The sequence below is a fragment of the Pyxicephalus adspersus genome, chromosome 6 (genome assembly GCF_032062135.1).
Source record: "Pyxicephalus adspersus chromosome 6, UCB_Pads_2.0, whole genome shotgun sequence".
Taxonomy (NCBI): Eukaryota; Metazoa; Chordata; class Amphibia; order Anura; family Pyxicephalidae; genus Pyxicephalus; species Pyxicephalus adspersus.
Genome location: NC_092863.1, coordinates 88,426,526 through 88,447,066, shown reverse-complemented (window position 1 = coordinate 88,447,066; position 20,541 = coordinate 88,426,526). Strand labels below are relative to the sequence as shown.

The 20,541-nt window shown below is 36.3% G+C and overlaps 1 protein-coding gene and 1 long non-coding RNA gene across 3 annotated transcripts in view; one reads left to right on the top strand and one right to left on the bottom strand.

Moving 5' to 3' along the window:
• LOC140334257 (uncharacterized) overlaps nt 1–20,541 on the top strand; it is a 38,865-nt gene that overhangs the window by 9,632 nt on the left and 8,692 nt on the right. The gene's annotated exons all lie outside the window — the stretch shown is intronic.
• Nucleotides 7,914–20,541, bottom strand: part of ONECUT2 (one cut homeobox 2) — a 44,150-nt gene continuing 31,522 nt past the window's right edge. For both annotated transcript variants that reach the window (XM_072416516.1, XM_072416517.1), the window contains one exon: nt 7,914–19,031. In XM_072416516.1, the coding sequence (XP_072272617.1) occupies nt 18,748–19,031 (284 nt within the window). In that variant the 3' untranslated portion in view covers nt 7,914–18,747. The remainder of the gene's footprint in view (nt 19,032–20,541) is intronic.

Below are 20,541 nucleotides of genomic sequence, written 5' to 3'. Positions count from 1 at the left end.
TGAAAACATAGGAAAAGAATGAAAGCTCCATTTGATGTGGTGGAAAGGTAAATTACATCTTCCAGGTAGAAGGAGACCCCACCTACCTGAGTTCCTCTGAAACAAAAAAGATGAGCACATTTGGGGTTGAATTTATTATAAGAATTCAGGCTGTTCAGTTATCAAAGTGAATGATGCCCTTTGCATAATAGTTTTCATTTAGCTAAAGCTACATACGCATGTCATATGATTGTCTCCCAAGATGCTTGTCATGGGGAAAAATCTATCATTAATATTAATAAACAGGATTTATATATGACAGACTAATACAGACAGTGACACAGGAGGAGGAGAAGACCCTGCCCCGAAGAGCTTACAATCTAAGACGTGGGGGAAGTATTGCACAATAGGAGGGGAGAGATGGAGTAATGAAGTGATGAAGTAGTGAGGGTTTTAGGAGACAGAAGAAGTCGGGTAGGCAAGTTTTAAAAGATGGATTTTAAGGGCTCTTTTAAATGAGGAGCAAGCCAAATAGGATGAGGAAGACCATTCCAGAGAAATGGGGCAGCTCTAGAAAAGTCTTGGAGCCGTGCGTGTGATGAGGTTATGAGTGAAGAAGTCATTAGTAGGTCATTGAAGAGCAAAGAGAGCGGCTGGGGGAGTATTTTTTTTTTTTTTATCAGGTCAGAAAGTTAAGTGGGACAAGAACTGTGGAGGGATTTGAAGGCAAAGCACAGGAGCTTGAATTTGATTCTCAGGAATTTGAATTTGATTATCATGTGTAAAGAGATCCCCCAATGCCGTCTATCCTTGGGGATTGTTGAACCACCAATCTGGAACAACTGCTGTGCTTTCCTTTTGAGGAGAGCACGGCAAGCTGCTGCCTGCTGGTCCTCCTCCCTCCCATCTCTATAGAACAGAACAGTGCTGTGTGTACGTTTGTTCCTTCTTCTGTCACAAAAGAAATGATCACAAAAGATTGTTTCCAATGACAGAAATCTGACATTTGTACGGCTTTACAAAATGAGATGAAGCCCTGCTGGCTTTTTCCATCCAATCATACACAAGGAAAAATGCTGTTTTGGCACATGATTGGGCATTCTTTTCATACTGAATATTCACCGCACTTACTAAGCTAAGTGAACAGCCTGATCTCTTTTTAGTATAATATATATATATTATCAACCCCATTTTATCCAAGGATCCAGCTGTCTCCTCTGCCCGGCTTTCCTGTTGTGCGAAGAATTCCATTTATTAGCATAAAAATGTCTTCAGCTCCATCTCAGGAGTCTACCTTAAAAAATGATGACTTGCATGGCAAAGCGTGCCGTTCTTCTTCTTCTTCTCGTTAATGAATTTTCCTTCTTTCCCTGATATATTTGGAAGTGCACTCTGCTGAAATGCACATTACTCCCTCCCTACCCATTTCACCTCCTGTCATTTTAAGTATGATGCACAACGTGTGAATATCACCCACTGCAGAATCTTTATTGTGTTCCTCTGGTGAGCATGGTGCATTTTTGGAGGAAGTCTTAATCGAGCACTTAAGCTGCAATACTCTGGAGATATGCCCTGTGGAGAGCTCAGTATCCTGAGCTGTGCTGAGCTGGTAGCACTGCACTCCCCTAAGCACTTTTACTGCAAGCTGATTAGACCATTAGGCTCTGCGATCAGCTTTTTACTTCCTTATGTGCCTTTTGTTTCCAGGCTTAGGGGAAACGTGTTATGTAATTCAATCATCTTACAGCTTCTTGTTTGTTTCAATCGGCCGTATTAATTTATACTGTTCTTATTATTGCTTTACCAAGAGAGTGTATAATTGGGAGAAGTTGAGATAATGTCTTACACAGGCTGATCAATAGGTTGGTATAAAAGTGGACCTGTCACATGTACAGGCAGCCATTGTGTTCTATAGGGAAACAGATGGTAAATTTTAGAACAAAAGATGTGATGGCTGCACTGCAAGATATAATTCCAAACTTCTGTTATTCAAAAACTTGACACATATAGGAAGTCATAAATCCATAAACACAATTGAACACATTTTACCCATCTAAAAGGCTTAGCTCAGTGTATGATGATGGTTATCCTGGCATAACCCAGGTAGGTGGAAATAAAGTGTGCATTGCTAAGGGAGAAAAGTCATTCCAGCCTGACCAATCAAAACGGCCAAAGAGCCAAACCCAGAAGAGGACTTGTAGGAGATGGCGGCACCGGTACCGGAGAGATGAGTCTACGTAAGAAATTATGAGCGGGCAGCTAAGTTTAGTTTATTGACCCTTTTTCAATACCCCCCCTGGCAGTATGAATAGTGAGGATATACAGATGTAAAAGCGATACATCCTCATTATTTTAAATTTCCCACCCAGTCCCACCTACCTTCCCAACGCTCCCACCCTCTGGCCTAAGACTCGGGAGCGGATGCCCGGCTGGAGGATGCTGGAGGATGTGAACTCCCTGGCAGTTCCACCCCAAGAGTGGCTCCGGGTTACTGCTTTTGGTTTGGAAAATCCACCCCGAGCCACACTCGGGAATACCGCCAGGGAGGTTAAAAAACCTAACTTTTTTTTTTTACTTATAATGTTTAGTTCTGCTTGTCTCTTTCAAAAACCCTCACTCCAAATTTTCTAACAAAGCAAATAGATGTTTTGGTATTTAAGAGAGTTTGCAGATCACTCTCTATGACTATCACAGACAGTTGATTTTTGGCACCAGATTTATTAAAGCTCTCCAAGACTGGAGAAAATAGACATGGGTGAACCTGGGTTACCCAGCAAACCTAGAATTCATTTATATTATTTACAATTATTTGTCAAATGTTTTCAGTTCTGGACAAGATCTATTCTAGGTTTACTGGAACACCCAGGGTCACCCATGATAGTTTATGTTCTCCAGTCTTAGGGAGCTTTAATAAAGTAGGTCCATTATCTACTGCCTGTCATAAATAAAAATTCCCAAAGCACATTTGTAAAAAAGAGTCTTCACTATCTCTGGTTTGCTGTGCACACTGGTTCCACTCCAGCAAACCTGGAATGGATCTGATCCAAATAACAAATATCAAATTACTTTAAAAATACATTTCATGTTTGCTAGATCACCCAGCTTCACTGATGAAAGTGGAAAGATGGAAAGAAGGAAATATGTATTGCATGGTCCTGTCCTTAGGTGGCAGAAAGTAAAAATAAAAAAGTCTGAAAAAGGAAACTAGTGCAACCAGCAGAACTAAAGCCTAGAAATCTGCCATATGTTCCTATATTATTTCTTCTTAGGTAAGCATACTTTCCCACTTACATTTTTCTAATCTTTCATTATTTTTGTACCCTACTACGTCTTTGGGCCCAGATCTGTAAAGCATAATAAAAAACAAGCAGTTATAATAAATTCATTTGTCAAAAATGCAATCTGTAAAGAGAGAATAGAATCAGAGCCTTCCTTTGTATAAACACATATTAAAGGATGATGAGCAAATTCGCACCAAATATTTTCTGAGTTTGTAAAATGAGAATCCAAACATCTCCATAGTAATATCTATCGCATGTATAAACCTTGAAGTATAAATCGAAGGATATTGATGTAAATATTCATTTCAGATCAGCTTCAAAGCTGAAATTAATTAGTCAATACTTGTCTTGAGGCTTGTGATGTGTTTAGCTTTAATATTTAATTGTGGATTAATACCAACCTTTAATGTGTGTCAGCTAGTTACTGGAGATGATTGAACTTCGCTCCATTGATAATTCACCCTCGCAATCAGATTTGCACATTTTCCCACTATGGGCTTTTTAAAGGTTTAAAGCTGAAATCACAGCTAAACAAATGTCTGAATATTAGAGCACTTGCATTTAGAGTACTTGCATTTTGGGTCCTTTGTGGACAAGGCCACCAAAGGAGTTCTGCAATTACCCACCATGGGGCATGCACCATGCACTTGGGGTAGGAGTTTCCTGTATTGAAGCCTGGTCACTGCTTTTCCTTGTGCAAGTTGAATGGTCTTGTATCTCCTCCCAGCCCCTTGCCTTCTACAGACAGGGATGACCTCCTGGATCCTTCCACATTTCTACCCTCTGCACAAGCTATTTGCAGAGCAATTACTTGGTATAATCTGAGTTTTCAAAACTGCTTGCCTAAAATAAATTATACTAATATCTTTGGTAGCTATTAGGAAATGTATTTAGATTTATTTTTCCAGATATATGTATTTAGATATATTTTTTTGACTGTTCAGCTCAGTATATTGTTCCTGGCCAAAGAAGGTCTCCAAGCCTGCGGGGGCAGTGTTACATTCTGGGGTTGCTTCTATTGGTCAAATTCAGGTTTAGCAATGTGCCCAAAAAATACAAATAAATAAAATAACTATATAAGGGGATCCGAACAAACAAGAAGGTACCACATCCTAATTTATTTTTGTTAATAATAAGTATATAGTATTTTGGTAAATAACAAGTGTTAAAAGAATTCAGCAGGCTACCCGAATCAACTGAATGACCATGGACCTTCCCTGATGGCACGGGCATATCATTGAAATATTTGGACTGAAATTGTGAGTGGTTTAGGTAGCACGAGACATTATTATCACAAATGGATTGGCGATCACAAAATCTTAACCCCTTTGAGAAACTTTAGCCCCATTGAGAATCTTTGGGATGTGCTGGGGAAGACTTTAGTGGGCGGTCCGACTCTCCCACAATCCATACAAGATCTTGGAGAAAAAATTTAAGCTCTGAGATTTAATAAAATTAACTCTGGATGGAAATAAATGTGACATTGGATACGTTTACCAAAATAAACCAATGGCAAGTGGGTGTCCAAATCAAAGCCAAAGGTGGTCCAATAAAATATTTGTGTGTGACTTTCTTTTGCCAGGCAGTGTATATTAAATGCACCTGAATACTATTGGCATTAGTTTTGCTTACTGCCTGTCCTGTAGATAAATGATAGTGAAAAGAAGACCAAGGGAAATTTACCTGTTCTGTTGACAACCTAAAATTTTGGCTTTTCCCTGATTTTCGGTCTCAGTAGAGAATGAATAGGTACGGCAGTAAGCGGTTCGGTACTGCTAATTTCCACCATCGGTCAAACTGCTGCAGTGTGAGTAGCCAAGCAGCTGGCACCATGCCAGTCACTAGAAGCCATACAGAATTGCTTGCTTCTGCTGGAGGTCTGAAATTGCCCTTACTTAAGTTTACTAATTTTATCTAGCTGCTCAGGTAAATCATGCCCAGGAGTGACACGTATTAGTGATAGCTAATAGGAGAAAAATGGTAATCCACCAATGCTCAAAGAGCAAAAGACAAGCAGACATGATGTATGTTATAATGGCGTGAATAAAAAAGATCTAAAACCAACATTTTAGAGAAAAAATTTCCTTTTTCCCAAGGAGGACTTATTGTCTATCTCAGGGATGTTAGCTTTGAAACATTAAATTATGTCCGGTATACCACTGACGGTAAATGTCTGCTTGTCTTTTGCACTGTATAGATTAGTGTGTAAGGAACCAGGGGTACCTTAGGCAATTCCTTAAGCACCCCTCAGGTCAGTTTAACTCACATCAACGATCTTTTTGGCTCTCTGCAACAGTGGCATTCTTCTCACTGACCACCACACCAATACACTGTACGCTATGGATATAGTAATTCTAAAGGGGGTTCCTTGAAGATCTGAAAGTCAAAGAGGTTGGTACAGACATTATACTTTGTTTGCTGTGTTACATTATATTTGAATTTGCAACTCTGTATTTACTGAAACATATTATAAGATATATATTGTTGGTCTGTTGTGCTTGTATCTCACATTATGATCAATTGTAATTTTGGATGTTAGAAAGCACTCTGCTAAATGCATTTGTAGTTTTACAATGGTCCGTATTTTAAATAATTTTTCATTTGTTTAGGAAACATTTTTTTTAATTCATTGTATGTATTAACATTGTAAAGAAATCCAATCTCAAAGTACATAAATATGAGAATTTCTATGAGAATGGAATCTTGTTGGCCTGCCAGCACTGTATTGTAAACAACCAGCAGGTGTTTCTAAGCTGATGTGCAAAAACTGATTCTTTGGTTACGTTCAGACTATTAGTTAAAAAACATTGAAATTCTCAAGTTTATTTCAGGAACTGCAATAGCTAAAAATGTATTCTGATAACTGTATATAGGCAATATCTTTAAAGATTTTGTTTTTTTTCCCAACATCTTCATTTATATTTTTTTACTCCACACAAGCAGTCAGTTACAGCTGTGGGACATCCATATACCACTGATGGAGGTGCCTATAATAGTCAGCTTTTATATATACAGGTAGTCCCTGAGTTAAGGACAGCTGACATACAGACGGCTCCTAGATACGAACGGGGCTTCCCTGCTCGCTCCTATGCAGGAAGAAGGCTTGATGGGGGGAGGGGCGATTTGCATGACTTGCAGAAGAAATCTTTTGCTAAACACAGCTGAGGTCGGGGTTGATTTTAAGGTCTGAGCTCTTGTACCTCTTTAATGACCAAGACAAACTCTGCAGTTTTTTTTTCATATCAAAGCACAGCTGGCTCCAGAAGGTAATGAATGTCTAGGCTCCATAAAGTTTATTTTTTTGCTTTGTTTGTAATTAACTTACTAATATGTTGAGACAAACATTTGTCCTAATTGCATTTATTAAAATAATGTACTTGTTCCGACTTACATACAAATGCAACTTAAAGCGTACCTAAACTCAGAAATTTCACTTTACATTAAAGGGTAGACAACCCTTTTATGTAAGGTAAAAATTCTGTTGTTTGTTTTTAAGTGCAACACTTTTTTTTTTTTTTTTTAAAAGGGTGCAGCACCACCTCCTAATTCTCGATCGCCTAGGCCAGGGGTAGGCAAACTCTGGTCTTTAGGCCAGATACGGCCTAGCCAGTAGTTCGTTTCGGCCTAACGCCCCTCTGGTCAATCCGCCCTAATCCTGGCCGGCGGGGGTCGGTAACCCACGGCTCCGGAGCCACATGTGGCTCTTGAGCCTCCTTGGTATGCCTACCTTCCCTATTTAGCGCGGCCGGCCTTAACATTTTCGCAGTCAGGATAAGGGGACATTCCCTCTCCTCAGGATGCATTGCGGAGGAAAGGGATTTCCTTTCAGGGGCATTCCTGGTGGGGGCGGAGCCATCAGTGTGGAACTCGGGAGAGAGTCCGGCCTAGTGTGCCTTCTTGACCTCCTGAAATGCCCTAGAAGCTAAAAAAGTTTGCTGACCCCTAGCCTAGACGATAATGAATGGGAGTGCAAAGCCTTTCGGGATACCTATGCCACGCATCCCGGGAGGCTCTTGGGTGCTCCTTCTGCGCATGGATTACACCCCCGGAAAGATTGGACTGCCCTGCGGGATTGAAGGTGTTTTGGGGTTTTTTTGACACTTTTCAGTTTAGTTCCTCTTTAAGAACAACCCTACAGTCCCTAACTCGTATGTAACCTGGGGACTACCTGTACATATATATATTTATGTGTGTGTGTGTATCAATTTGTATGTCATTTACCGATAATGTCCGTAATAGGAATGTACTCCTTACAGCAAACAGACCTTAGAAGAAAGGAAGGCTGGTTGAAGTGCCAAGCACAGATGGCAACTTGTAGAACTCATGAAAACAGAACACGAACTCACCAGCACTCCAAAGTAAGGGATTTTTGCTTTATTGTTAAAGCACTCACAAAATGTCACTTCCTCAAGGCAACATAGTGCGTCCTGTGCAGCCAAATTGTGCAAATTTGTGCTTTACTATTTTAATGTTTTCATCAATAGAGAATGCTTACAATGGGAAATTTGTGTTTTTTTTTATTCTAAAAAAACTCAGATCCCTCCAATTTTTTCTGTGAGATTTCTTAGACTGACATCTATCAGGTCCTACATTTTAGTTGCTAATATAAATGAATAACAACCCTTGCCAAAAAAAAATAAAGTACGCAAGCAATACAAGTGAATTAAAGCTGTTTATTAACATTAATTGCAGAATTTACAGCACTACCATTTAATGATAGGAATTAAATAATAAAGAAATCTATTGAAGCGACCTCACAGATGAAACATTCATGTGGAAGAATGAAAGCATCATGGCAATAAAATAAATACAAAATAACAAAATACAAAATAGTTTTTTTCAACACTTTTTTTTATGAATTGCTAGGAGGATTTGGAGAGCAAAGGACTTAAAGTGCCCCATTGTATCGTTGGCTACCAAAATACCCATCTTCATTCAGTGCAGTAGCAGAAAGACCATGCAGTATCATAGACCCAGTTACAGGTAATTTAAATATAACACCGATTCTTAAGCATAAATAAAAGGCAATGGAATAATATAAAGGCATGACAGCAACAGCACAATATTAAATATAAAAAGTATTATGGAAATGTGGTTTTGTCAATAAGTAAAACTTCAATGTAGTCCATAATTCTCTGGGAGTTATTGTGATGACAATTCAAAATACATTCTTAGTTTAATAATTTTTGTCTGCTTTATACTGTCCTCAAAACAGAAAACCAGATTGAAATACTTTTTCAGATATAAAAGAGGCTGTTGTAGAATATTCACAAATATATATGAATAGGGTCCTTCAGATGTTTAAATAAAAAAAAAATATTTGTTTGCTTGAAAAGTAAATTTGGGTTTTATTGGTGCTATACTGCTATAACACACATAACTCATCTTTTTTACATTTGTTACACATTTATCAGATATTAGCTAGCACAGACTAGTTAAGAAAAATTACAATTTTATTTTTTATGGATGTCTGAAAATGTTTTTAGTATGGTCTAGGGTATTTATAATATTATTGTTTTTTTTTAATAGAGCGTGCGTTGTGGTGCTCTTAGATAAAGGTCACATGCATTTTTGATCCATTGTGTTGTGTTGGCAGCCCAGTCTAATGCCCATTGCACAACTCAACACAAATACTGTGTGCCCTAAGGCGGAATGCTTAGGTGTGAACGAACCATTTATTTTGTACTCCAATATGACTATTACGATGTTAACAGATTCTCATGTTTACGGCAAAAGTTAAATGGTCCAAGTGTTTGGTGTCTACCTCCATTGTCCAGACCACAGTAGTAGCAATAGATGAAGGTATGCCATGAGTGTACACCCTTCACAACTTTGGTGAAATATGGACCCCAGCTCTTACCCTATCTGATCTGAAAAAGTCAAATTTGTAGCCAGACTCATCCTGGTCTATTGACATCATTAAAATTAAATTATGTTTTTGCCTTATGTAACAATACTTAATCTTATCCAAAAAAGTTTAATCCTAATTTAACAATAGTTGTTGGTGCCACTGTTTTCTTCCACTTTGTAGAGTAACAAAGTAGGTTGGTAGATATAAAAAGGATACTAGGGTCCTTTCTACAAACCGGCAGCTCCCTAATATGTCAGGGTCACATACTGGGTTGTTGTAGAATTCCTATGCTACAGAGTGCAACAAGGTTTCAACAGTCTGGAAACCTTTTATAAATAAATGCATAATTATGGGGATGCCAACACGTTTTGCGAATTATATAAATCCACCTTCATGAGGGCCTAACTTTCTAGCTACAGGGAACCTTGATGCATGGAGTGTTTTTAATGTCACCAGGAAGCAAGGAGATAGGTAGCTACTAGTAGGAGCTGCTAATAAGTAAGCTAGTAAAAGTTTGCTAGAAAATGCTGTTCTTTACTTCTTGCCATCAAATGCAAACACAGAAGTCATCAAAGTTGTCTGGTTTAGGCTGGGTACACATGTGCAATAATTGTTGTTGGAAAGGATCTTTTACGATTCTTTCTAACGACAAAAGACTGCACGATGCATGAACAAGCGCGGTACATACAGCACCGTTCTGCTCAATGTGGAGGGGAGGGGGAGAACGACGGAGCAGCACCCCCCCTGCGTTCTTTCCACTTCACTTTCATTACGATCGTTCGTCGTCTATAGATCTGCCAGGATGGATGATGAAACAACAGACAGCAATCGCTGTACACGCGTTAGATTCTCGTCCGATATCAACCCTGAGGCAATTATCAGACAAGAATAATCTGACGTGTGTACATAGCCATAGTCTGTCAGAAAGAACAACATACAGCTAGAACTACAATAATGCCATGATAAGTTTGCACCTTTACCGCTTACCCATACGGTCTTCTTGCTACCTGAATTCCTTACAGATTTCTTTTTGCATTCATGTTCCCTACACAAAGTTTAATCCTGACAAAGAGGGCACTTGTATATTCCCGAATTGTGTTGGCAATCCCATAACCACTTTGTATCAATAATGAACTACTATTTCTTTCATTTGAAAACAGTTCTCTTTCAGACGATATTTTGGCACTTTTATATTTGATTATTCCCGAAACACATAGAGATGGTATGTTTCATGTAACCATCATTGCCTCCAAAGTCTCATGAGACTGAGTGAGAAATCTGTGGCCGGGTAGGAAGGAGATTAGGAACATTACATGATCAGCAGACCAGGAAATCTGCAGGAGCTGAGCTGTCTTATCAGTTTGGCATCCTTAGCTGAAATCAGTGGAATACATAAAAGCAAAACCCAAATACAATATATTTGAAATATATATTGGGGCAATTGGCTTATAAAGTTAGAATTGTACATTCATCTTTTTATGCTTTAGTTTTCAGTACAGCTTCCCTGGGTTTTTAGCCCTAAGTACTGTAAGGTTATGTAAAATTAAAGAAATGATTGTAAGTTATATTTGTGAACAACAACAAAGCTCTCTTATATCAAAAAAACCTGGTCAAAAAAAATCTACAATATGTTCAGGTATATTTTTCATTTGGGTTGCATAACTTTTGCAAAAACGAAAATCCATTATTAGGATTTTTGAACCTGAAATATATCATTATACAGTATACATGGTCAATTCGTAAAAATCATTGATGATAGAAATATACAAATATTGGTTTTTGTTTTATGAGTTTTTTTGATAAATGATATATAATAAACAGTGCTTTCTACAATACAAGACAAGTCAATGAGATAACCGTTAGTTAGTTCTGCAAGAATACTGTGTTTCTCAATATATTTTAGGGTAGCACATCAATATACCAAGCCCTAAAAGCTACTTGACATAATGTTGTTCACCTACTACTTTAGGATATTAAATACAAGCTTAATGCTAGAAAATACATCAGTGATTACAGAAAAGTTTTTCTGGCCTATGTGTTATCATAGATCATGATAAACTTGCTTTGGTTAAAATTATTTACTTTAATCGACTCGTTATAAAAAAAAAAAAAAGTAAATCAAGTATTTAGCATACTAGGCACAAAATATATTTGATTAAAAAAACAATTGGCAGCACAATCAAAAAAAAATGTAAATAATTAGGACAAGGCAAATAAAATTAGGAAATAAATAAAAAGAAAAATTAAATTAAATTATCCTTCAGATGTTGGCAAAGGTAAATAAAAATAATAATTTAAACATTTAACTACTGGAAATTTGTATTAAAATAGCATGTTATACATAAAAAGTGGTGGTAAGCTTCCTATCTCAGGAACTGATTAATTAGGAATTATTATTTCATTTTATCTAATTTTGGCATTGGCCTAGTTTTTTTTTCATCTAAATTTAATTATATTCTTTGGCAAAAAAATGAATTTTTTTGGCAAAATATTTAATAACATATTATAAAAAAAACATTTGAATACTGGAAAACAACAAATTATTTTACAAGTTTAAAGCTCAAGCATTAACTAAAGAGTTAAAAAAAAATATTGTTTGGCAAACCTATAATGGAAGATAAAGTGTATCTGAGAAATCTGGAACACTGCTAAACTTCTTACAGCAAGTATCCTTGTTTGAGTTTATTTCTTTGGCAAATTGACACATACATAAAACATACACTAATACTAACATAACACAAAATAGGAAATTCAACTGTAATACAGAAAGCACATGAACCTTTGGTATTTTTAGCTGTTAGCTTGACTGCCTCAGTCATATTGCAGCACTGAACAAGAATGTGAAATACGTTTCTGTACACAAATGGACTTTTAGAACAAAAATTGACTTGTGAATGGTGAATATTTTGGCTTAAAAAGTCATGCAAAAGTGAAAACTATACAGGTGTAAAAATTTAAAAAATAATATTAATTTGGCAGTTGCAAAAAAGAACTAGATTTTTTTAATGAGTTGTTGCACGGAGTTCTTTGTTATCTTTATATAAACTTAAATTGTCAGTTCACAAAATTGCCCTCAATCATTTGTTAAGCATCAAACATTTAATTTAATTACAGTAATGTACTAAATGGAAATTTCCACAAAAAAATCAGCAAAGAGTGAAGATCCGTGGAAGGGAAATACAACTGTAGTGAATGATCTGTATTCAACTTTCTAGTGCAGTGGTCACCAACCTTTTTGGACCTATGGAAAACTAAATGCATGGACTCCGGACCACGCATGCGGGGGGAGCCAGGTGTCACTCAAAGGGGAAGAAACTTCCCCCAGAGTGATGTCATAATGCCAGAACCCGCCTACCCTACCATCACGTGTCTGTGCCTGTAATGGGAGAGTGGGTGGGTTCAGAGACACAACCCGCCCACTGCCCTGACCTACAATCCATACGGGAGACTTGGTCCACGGCTCTGCCCGGTGCTCCTGCCCCGCTGGGGGGTGCATCGGCCAGAGGAATGGACCTCTTTTCGTTGGAAAGACAAAAGATTTCCAGATACAAAATTTAATGTGTATACGCTGCCTAAAGTCACCTAAGCATGGACTTTTAGGAAGCTCATGGGAAGATCATGAAAACAAAAGTTACATAATCAATAATTATGAATATTACAGCTACTTGAACTGATGGCTGGGTACAATGTTCCTGATGTAATGAACTTTTGATTAGTTCATAATGATAGCTACACCTGTGTGCATAGTTGTTGCAATGTTGCGCTAGTTAAATTCCACAAAAATTGAGACTTGGCTCAGATGAAAGAGGACAATGTGAAGGACGAAGAACTACATAACAGGGAAACTACATTGACAATGAATGTTTTATAACCATGCAACTTTTTAAAATGAGTTTCGGTAACAGGAAATCAAAATTTTGGTTTTCAAGGGGAGGTATATAAATATTTAAAATGGCGATAGATGTAAAAAAAAATACCTATAAATGTTTAAAAGAATGAAAGAAACAACTAAACAGGATCTCTTCCTGAAACGATGTGAATTTGGAATCACATATTATAGTACTACATATATTCTTTCATGCATTAAAGTTTTATCTGCTTCCCTAAAACAAAGGAAGAAGCCATTACCTCAATTATGAGTTTGCAAGTGACACCATCTGAGCACTTTATGCTTCAATATTTATTACGTTGTACATATGCACACATTTTAGTTCAAAATGGCTGCTTCCCCAGGTAATAGGCAATAGATACACTGAAATGTAAAGCACTGACTGCTGTTTGCTAAGACTAGTATTTTATAGATAAATAAAAAATCTGCAAATGGATATTTTAACTAACAAAAACTATAGTAGCCCATTCATAAGCCACAATGGGTGAGATGTACGATCTCAGTTCAGTGTCTTATGAAAGGAACTATCACAGATTGTTTCTCCAGTAGTGGAAAGTGTAAATGTTTGAGCCTCCATCTGCAACTCTTATTTTAAAATTAAAATAAATAATGAAAAAAAAAAATGGACGACATACATTGTTTCATCATTAAGCGCACCTTGTTGACTATTACAAAAGCACAACCTAGAACGTATAAAGCTTTTTTTTTTTTTTTCATTAAATCACATTTAGTAAAAGAAACAGTGAACCATTTATTACATACGCTATAATAACAATACTCTAAACACTATTATCTATGAGGTATATCTGAGAAAATTCAATAAGGAATTTGTGCGGTCACCTGCTATGCATTGCTGCCAATTTTCAGTTTAAAGCTTTGAAACCGTAACAAAACAAATATATAGAACTTTGTAGAGGGAGATTAAAAAGGAAGAGACACAAAACTGGGAGCTTTGGTATATTTTTCATGCTTTCCTAGACAGGAAGGCAGAGTTTAAAAAGTACAATGCATTCACCTAAAATGGTGAAAATTTTAAAATCTCTGGGATGAGGAAATGTATTTGGTTCAAGCAAGGCACTCGTCCCGTTTTTATATGTCACGTGCAAAATCTGAAACACATCAGGAGTGTTTTCTTTTTGTGGGTCATTATAAGCTATAGTAAGACTATTTTAAATATACAATTTGGTTTTTCTATTTCAGTTTGATCTGAAATAAAATATTTTATTATTTTAGGATGAATTTAAATAATTTTCAAAATATATAACGGACAATTAAAATGTTCCTAAAAAATCAAAAAATATTAACGTGTGCCAAATTTGCAACAATTTATAATATTAACTTTTTGGATTAAGTTGAAAAACTGTATAGATGACAATTGTGTGAATCTTGAATAAAAACAATAATAAGGAAACTTTACGTGTGCCAAATTTGCAACATATTTACGGCTTTTCTAAAAACACATAATTAATGCAATGTTCATCAATGATTATTTTTTTGGTTTAAGTTGGAAAACTGTATGGGTGGCAGTTCTGTGAATCCTAAAAAAAAACAATAATAAAATGACCATAATGTGTGCCAGTTTTGCAACAAATGAAAGGATTTTCTAACAACACAAGATTTATACAAAGATTTCTAACAACACAATATTCATATTGAGATTTCATACAACCTTAACGTGTGCCAAATTTGCAACACATTAAAGTATTTTGTAATTTAAAATATCGGCTGAATTCATGTACATCAGAGTCAGTATGATGTGCAAGACAGAAGACATCACCTTTGTGGCAACATAGAAAGAGAAAATCTTTTTTCCTATTCAGTGAGCAGATTTCACACTGGCATTTCTTTGGGTTATCCAAGCTACAGCTGTATATATTTTGGAGAATATCATTCATTTGGTGGAAAGACGCCTTACAAAGCAATATTCTGTCATGCCATATAAGCTCATCTTCAACCAAAGGAGATTAGAGTTTGAAAAAAAAACAGCAGATGCTAGCAGCAGACCGCACAAGTGAAACAAATCTTTGGTATCTTTGGTATCATCAACACGATTAAAATTACAAAAGGAAAATAGTCAGTGAGGTAGCCTATTTTTGGTTCTCACTAGGAATAGAAATTTTTTTGTTTTTATTTTTTTTTATTATTATTACACACACAGTTCATTCTTGGAAGCAGCTAGTTTAAGGGTTTTTTCTCTCTCGTTAGTTTGGAATGTCATTTTTGTAGTTATTTTCCTCACACTTATAGAAGTTGGAAATAATATAGTTTCTGAAAAAAAAAATCTTTGGTGAACAAAAATACAGCAGTTTCATTCTTTTGTACTTGAAATTTACAGCTTTCAAGCCATGATCAATGCTTGTCCACAAACGTTGTTCTGATCAGCAAATAATTTAGTGCTTAAGTTGTCTGAAAAAAAAATATACACTATACATGCGCATCTTTTTCCATGGATGCTGAATAAATTAAATAAATAGTTGCTTATGACATAATATGCCAAAATATTTTCTCCCGATTTCTAACAAATGGGAGAATAACTTAAATAATTTAATTACAGATCATAAAAAAGACATTGCAAAATTAAATACAATTTTTGGAAAAGGAAAAACTCTTTGATGTTTTTTTTGTAACCTGCATCAACCCCTGTATGTAACAGAATTTAAACTGTTTTGTAAAGAAAACTGAAATCAGCTGGAAAAAACATTGATGCTGTGATATTTTTTTTTTTATCCGAGTTAAATAAGCAGAGTAACTTACAAGAAATTAAATTAAATTAATACATAAGAACAGCATTACATTTTTTTTAAACTAATTGTAATAAATTAAATGTTATCTGGATTTAAACCCACAAAAGCGGGGTAGGGGTGAAGGGTTAGGGAAGATTTGTTTAAAAAATATTTGGTTAATTATTTTTATATGATAAATAATTAAAATTTATATTAATTGAACTAATAAATAAATAGCCAATGTAACCAAAAATATTTTCACAACCTAAAAAATTCCTGTGACAAGCAAATAACATATTACTTATGTTTTTCCATTGCAGAGGTTCTTCAGAAGCTCAAATGCTTTGGTAAGAAGTAGATCCCATAGTATAGCAGGTTTAAGCTTTTTTTCTGCTGGTTTAGTCATTGTCAGGTCTTTGGATTCAGCTTTTGTTAAGCGAGATTTAAATAAAGCTATTCAACCATAGTGAATAAACATATTACTTTGTTCTTTTTGTGAATGACTAAGCAATATCCAAGGTTTCTTGAAAGTTGAATTCATCTTGGCTGTGCCCATGATATAGACCACAAGGTTTGGCATAAGGTGTTGGTATGGTATAGATTAAGAAAAGTAACCCTTACATTTCTAGATGTTGGTCCTTAATACACTCTGTAGCAATATCGTTCTGTCAAAGTTAGAAAAAATGTGTTGGTCTTGAACACAATAATTCCAACTCATTCATGGGATAAAAGAGTCAGCAACCCTAAAGATACGTTTTTAAGAAATACAAATATATCTAAAAGCATTTTAAATTGGGAATTAGCATTTAACATTTTTGTAAAGGGCAAATGTGGTCTAAAATGTAAAAATTGTGTTGGAGAGGTCCATAAAAAGGCTAAAATGATCCTGAGCCTGCAAAATTTTTTAATGGATAATGTTGAAATGGAAATCTTCATTGGCAAGTTTTACAAAATGGATGTTGGAGGAATGTTGGGGGACCTTAGGATGGGCCTGTTCCTTGTTATTACTAAAGCAGAGTAATTGATTAGCAAAAAAATACATTTAAACAAAAAACTAAATTAAGTGCAAAACAAGTGAGTTGTAAGCTGCAACCTGCTGGCTAGAAGCCATATTTAATACACAGGTATACCTTTTTGGTGCTGACTCCATAACCCACCAACTAGAATTGGCTCTGCCAAAGTCAAACCAATACAAGATGGGTCACTTAAGAGTTAGAACATGGGTGAGCTCTACAACCTATGCTATCCCAACAACTTAGGCCAGTGGTCCATAGTACTCTATTATGAAGTACTGCAAGTGGAAATATGATCTGTAAACTGTGAAATGAACCCATTTATACTCTGTTCAGTCAGACAGATGTGCTGTTAATATACATGGAAATGGTGGCGCTGAAAGCGGTTAAGCCGTGCAAGAATCTGAAAACAAGAAGGAAAAAAAAAAACAAAGTTGTGAGAACTCCTCATCTTTGGTATTGCAGCTGTTGAGGTTCAGGACGGTCAATTCCTTGTTCATTGAAAAAACTGCATAGGCACAAATAAAAGACAATCTTCAACTTTAAGAGGACTTAAATAGGTTGTCAAATGAAGCAGCGAGTACATACTGAAGAATTTCGGCCTTGTTTGGTTTCAACCCTTGTCAACCCTATCTCAGTGGTCTGCTTCCTAAAATGTGTAGGATGTCTGTCCAAACACAGTGTGTTAATAATTTTCCTGACGTGCTTCCTTTTACTCAATGGAACAGTTTGTTGCAGAAGTAGGTGCAGAAAAAAAAAAAGTTTCTTTGGTTTCGATTAAGTAGTACATAAAAAAACAGTCTCAAGTGTTTTTAAAGCATTATTGTAGCCTTTGGCCTTTCTTTGGAACACAGACTCGAGTGTTCGAGCATGGGGCCATCCACTGGTAAAGCTCCAACAAAATTGTGACAAAATATTAACATTTGGTTTCACACAGAAGGATGATGTTTGGACAATTCTCCAGGATGACTGAAAACGTTCCGGAAAACACTGAAGGTTGTATTGTAAACTTACTTCTTACTTTGGGAAGTATTCACAGTATGAATAGGCTGTAAAACATTACGTTTTACTTTTCTTTGGTTTGGTTGTTTTAACTATAAGCTGTGCTGAATTTTTCCAGATGGGGGAAGGGGGTCCGTGAAAATAAGTCCTGTTTCCAGACCTGTCATGTGTTATAAAGCAAAGTAAAATGTGATCTGTAGGTTTATCTTTGGTAAAGTATATGCACACAGAAAAAAACTTCATATGGTGTAGATATAATGGACTCCTGAGTGTGTACCAAATTTTAGAAAATTTGAAGGACAAATAATTATAAAAAAAAGTAGGATGATAATAAATAATACATATTTTTATCTTTGGAATATAGAGAAACTAATGTCCTGTTGTGCTTAATAATGTACTTCTTAGAACTGTATTTTTTGTGATTTATGGACAATCGTGCTAAATAAATGTATAAAAATTAGGTGAAAGGGGGAGTGTTTTTGTAACACTACTTGATGCAGCTTTAGGACTTTGTGCTCAGGTGTGACAATTGTATTTCATGGATGTAGTGGTTGTAATCTTTTCTTGTGCTATGGACAGAGTTGAACATATCAGTGAAGTTTGCTGGTTTCTATGTCACAGCTGATGCCACGGTCTGGCAAATTATATGAAGTGAAGACCTGGAATGAGTTTAGTGCTTTGGTGGAGTTTCTGAGAACTTTAAGACATTCAGTGAACTTTGGATGGGTAGGGTGGTTTTCCTGTACTGATGTGCCCTTTTGACACCATGGTATGAAGTGCCATCAGAGGTGCCAAAGCCAGCACAGCCATTCGGTGTGAATACTTTCACCGTTCAGCCCTGTAGAAATAACACATGGATACCGATTGTCACCAGTGAATGGCCCCGCAACCACAACAAAAAATATATATTTATATATATATCCATTCTTCTCTCTCTTTTTTTCTTTTTTTTTTCTTTTTTTTTTTTGCTTACAGTTGAGTTGTGCCCCATTTAGAAGCCATTTTCCCCTCATGCTTTGGTACAAGTGCTGGAGTTTGAGCTTCCCCCTGTACTTAAATCGTCCTGCCATTTTTCTAAGCTCCGCCTCCTGGCATTCATGAAGAAGTTACTGACTGTATTGAGTTCTAAACCCAACTGCTGAGAAATAGTGATCTGCATTTCTTTGGACGGGCGCTTGTTTTCCTTGAAGATAGCAAACAGTGTTCTGCGTTGGAGGTCTGTGAAAACCAGCCGGGATTTCTTCTGACTGTTGTTTCGATCTTTGCTCGGTTCTTGTTCTTTGCGTTTGCAAGCTAGTAAGAAGAAAAAATAAATGAAATGGTTATAATGTTATTATTGCTTTTTTTCCCAACAGTATTTTTTTTTTTAATCAACATGGAACAAAACATTTTCCTGATTTGGCACACCATAATTAAGCCAAATTACCTGTCACTAACAAGAAATAAAGAATGGGGTGCAAAATGCCTAATGAAATTAAGTATGTAATTATGGACAGTTTAATTTTGTTGTCTGAGTTCCCATCTACAGCAATCCCAGAGACTCAATGGTTAGTATGTAGAAAAGAGAAAGCGCTTCTTAGAAAACTGTCGCTAGTTCTCTTGGTACCGGTAAATTTTGGATTCCACTTTTCTATCTCAATAAGATGAAATGATCTTAGGAAAAGATCTTAAGGATAAACAGAGAAGTGAATCTACCCAGGGGAAACATACACAGAAATGAAAAAGTATGTTCTAACCTTCCCACATGCTATCCAAAAAAACACACGCTATACAAGAAAACATAAAAAAACAAAAAAACAATGCAGTATGATGACAATAATTTGAAGGGGCCCTTGCGTTGTGACTACACATAATCCGGAGTACAAGCAGTGCCTAACCAAGGGGCAGTTATGAGTAGACTTTCCTTGTGATTCCAAAGAAGAAACATTTCAACGCAAATAAACCATTCATACTTGTATATTTCAACTGTGTATTTAGCAAATTGCCTAAAGTTTAGTTTTGGCACAGATTATGTTACTTTAGCCAAACCGACCACATAAAACTTCATTATGGGAAATTATTTCTTGAGCTTCCCTGTGTGGTCAACAGTTATTTTCACTGAACACTTACAGTAATATTTCACAGCATATTACACAGCCTGGCCACAAAGTGTGAGGAGAGTCGGACCGCTGCATAAAGTCTTCCCCAGCACATCCCAAAGATTGTCAATGGGATTAAGGTCTGGACTCTATGGTGGCCAATGCATGGGTCAAAATGATGTTTCTTGCTCCCTGAATTATTTTTTCATATTTGAGCCCAATGAATCCTGCCATTGTCATCTTACAATATGTCCATCCCATCAGGGAGGAGGAACTCTTGAAGAAGAACATTGATGGAAAAATCTGGTCATTCGGTATATTCAGGTAGTCAGCTGACCTCATTTTTGGGCCACGTAATGTTGCTGAATCTAGAGATGACCAAATGAAACAACCCCAGACCATAACACTGCCCCCACAGGCCGGGGGACTTTGTTCTGGCCAGGCAGTGTATATTGTAAATAAAACCATCCTCACAATATAAATACCCCGCAAAATAATTACATACATTCTACAAGGTAAAACCAGGAAAATGGCTAGTTTCTCAATGCAAACTGTGCTCTCAAAGTATTCCAATAATAATAACACATAATTACCTAACAGTTATGATTGAGAAAGCCAAAAAGGAAAAATTATGTGGGATACAGGAAGACAGAAAAGCATTTTTTTCCTGGATGGTGGTCAAAAATGGCCATGGTGGAAAATTACCATGTCCGTTATTGGACTAA